The sequence below is a fragment of the Diceros bicornis genome, chromosome 4, assembly GCF_020826845.1.
Source record: "Diceros bicornis minor isolate mBicDic1 chromosome 4, mDicBic1.mat.cur, whole genome shotgun sequence".
Lineage (NCBI taxonomy): Eukaryota > Metazoa > Chordata > Mammalia > Perissodactyla > Rhinocerotidae > Diceros > Diceros bicornis.
This window is the reverse complement of record NC_080743.1, coordinates 57283500-57284956: the sequence shown is the minus strand read 5'-3', so window position 1 is coordinate 57284956 and position 1457 is coordinate 57283500. Positions and strand designations below refer to the sequence as shown.

The 1457-nt window shown below is 52.8% G+C and overlaps 1 protein-coding gene across 1 annotated transcript; it reads right to left on the bottom strand.

Annotated features, from left to right (window-relative positions):
* Positions 1 to 249: 249 nt before the first annotated feature.
* LOC131403030 (small proline-rich protein 2G-like) lies at positions 250 to 471 on the bottom strand. Its single transcript, XM_058537439.1, has one exon. The coding sequence runs from the start codon at positions 469 to 471 to the stop codon at positions 250 to 252; it is 222 nt and encodes a 73-aa protein (XP_058393422.1).
* Positions 472 to 1457: the final 986 nt, after the last annotated feature.

The window sequence follows — 1457 nt, the reverse complement described above, 5'->3', positions numbered from 1 at the left end:
ACCCCTGTCCATGCTCCAAGGAGCACCTGAGCACGTGTCACATCAGTCCAACCTCTGCTGTCTGTCTGGGAGAGATGAGAGGCTGATGGATTAACTGTGGAGGTTTCATGATTCACCTTGAATTTGGGGAAGTAGTCTCTTCTGGGGCCGAATGTGGTTCATGTTATCGGATGAAAATAGAGTCTATGGCGAGAGGGAAGAGAATCCAGTTGCTTCAGGAGCAGGTTGGGGAGGGTGGCTTCAAATGAATCACTTCTGCTTTGGCAGGTATTCCTGCTGGCATGGGGGACGTTGCACAGGGGGGCACTTCTGCTGGCTAGGGGGTGGAAGGCAGGGCTCAGGTCCCTTTGGAGGGCAGGGCACAGGGACTTGGGGGGGGCAGGGCACAGTGACCTGGGGAGGGCAGGGCACAGGGACCTGGGGAGGGGGCTGGCAGGGGACTTTGCATTGTTGCTGCTGCTGATAAGACATCTTTCTTGGTTGAAGAGAATCTGTAAGAAACAGGAGATACTTTTTATGTTGTGGTTGGTACTTTCTCCACTAAACTATCACAGCCCTACCATCACCCTCAGGACAACCTTCCATCAGACTTTCTGGCACATCTGCCATGTCATAGGACCTGCCACTGGTAGCTGCCAAATAAGGAAACACTTTGGGACTATAAGAGGGTTTTTCTGTCACCAGCCCCTCTCTCCGCCCTGAGGTGACCACTCCAGGGCTGTGTGGCACACCCTGGGCTCTGACATCTAGGCGGTGCCCTCTTCAGGAGAAGGGGACCAGCAGGTCCAGCACTGGCATAGCCAAGTGTGGAGATGACGAGCAGGAGGACTTAGGTCAGAGAGACTTGGCTGTTGACTCCTTTGTTGTCACCTAATAGCTGTGTGAAAAGGAGCAAACCAGCTCCCTTCGCTTTTCCTCAGGCTTCCCCTTGAAATGGGGGTAATGGTGACCACATCCTAAGATTGTTGTAGGAATTAGAGAGATAAATTTGATAAAGAGGCAGGTACCCAGTGAGTGCTCCACTGCTAGTCCAAGAGGAGAAGACAAGGAGAAAAACCCCAGAAATTGTGTTATGGTGTGTGTGAGGGGAATAAAGGGTCGTGCTTGGCCTGGAATAGAAAAGAGTGGGGGAGAAGTGGGACAAGAGAGCTTCCTGTCAACACCTGAGAGGTGCATGTGTGGAAATTTCCAGCAGAGCCAGCAGAGCAATCCATGTTAGACATGATCAGAAACATCCTCCAAGGGGTTGATGACAAGGAAGGCTCCCCCACTCTGATTCACCCTCCTCAGCCACCTTCAGAGGCCCACACACCCTTCATCTGGATGCTTTCAGCCTCATTCTGCTGAGGAGGGCGGCTGCTCTCTGTCTCTCCAGGGCTCCTCCCAAGGAGGTAGTCTCTGACCTCGGACAACATGAAGGATCTTGTCCTTCATGCCTCAGGACGGGCATTCTTCCT

What these genes read in the sequence shown, in the direction of transcription:
- LOC131403030 (XM_058537439.1), bottom strand. Translation starts at nt 471, where the DNA reads ATGTCTTATCAGCAGCAGCAACAATGCAAAGTCCCCTGCCAGCCCCCT.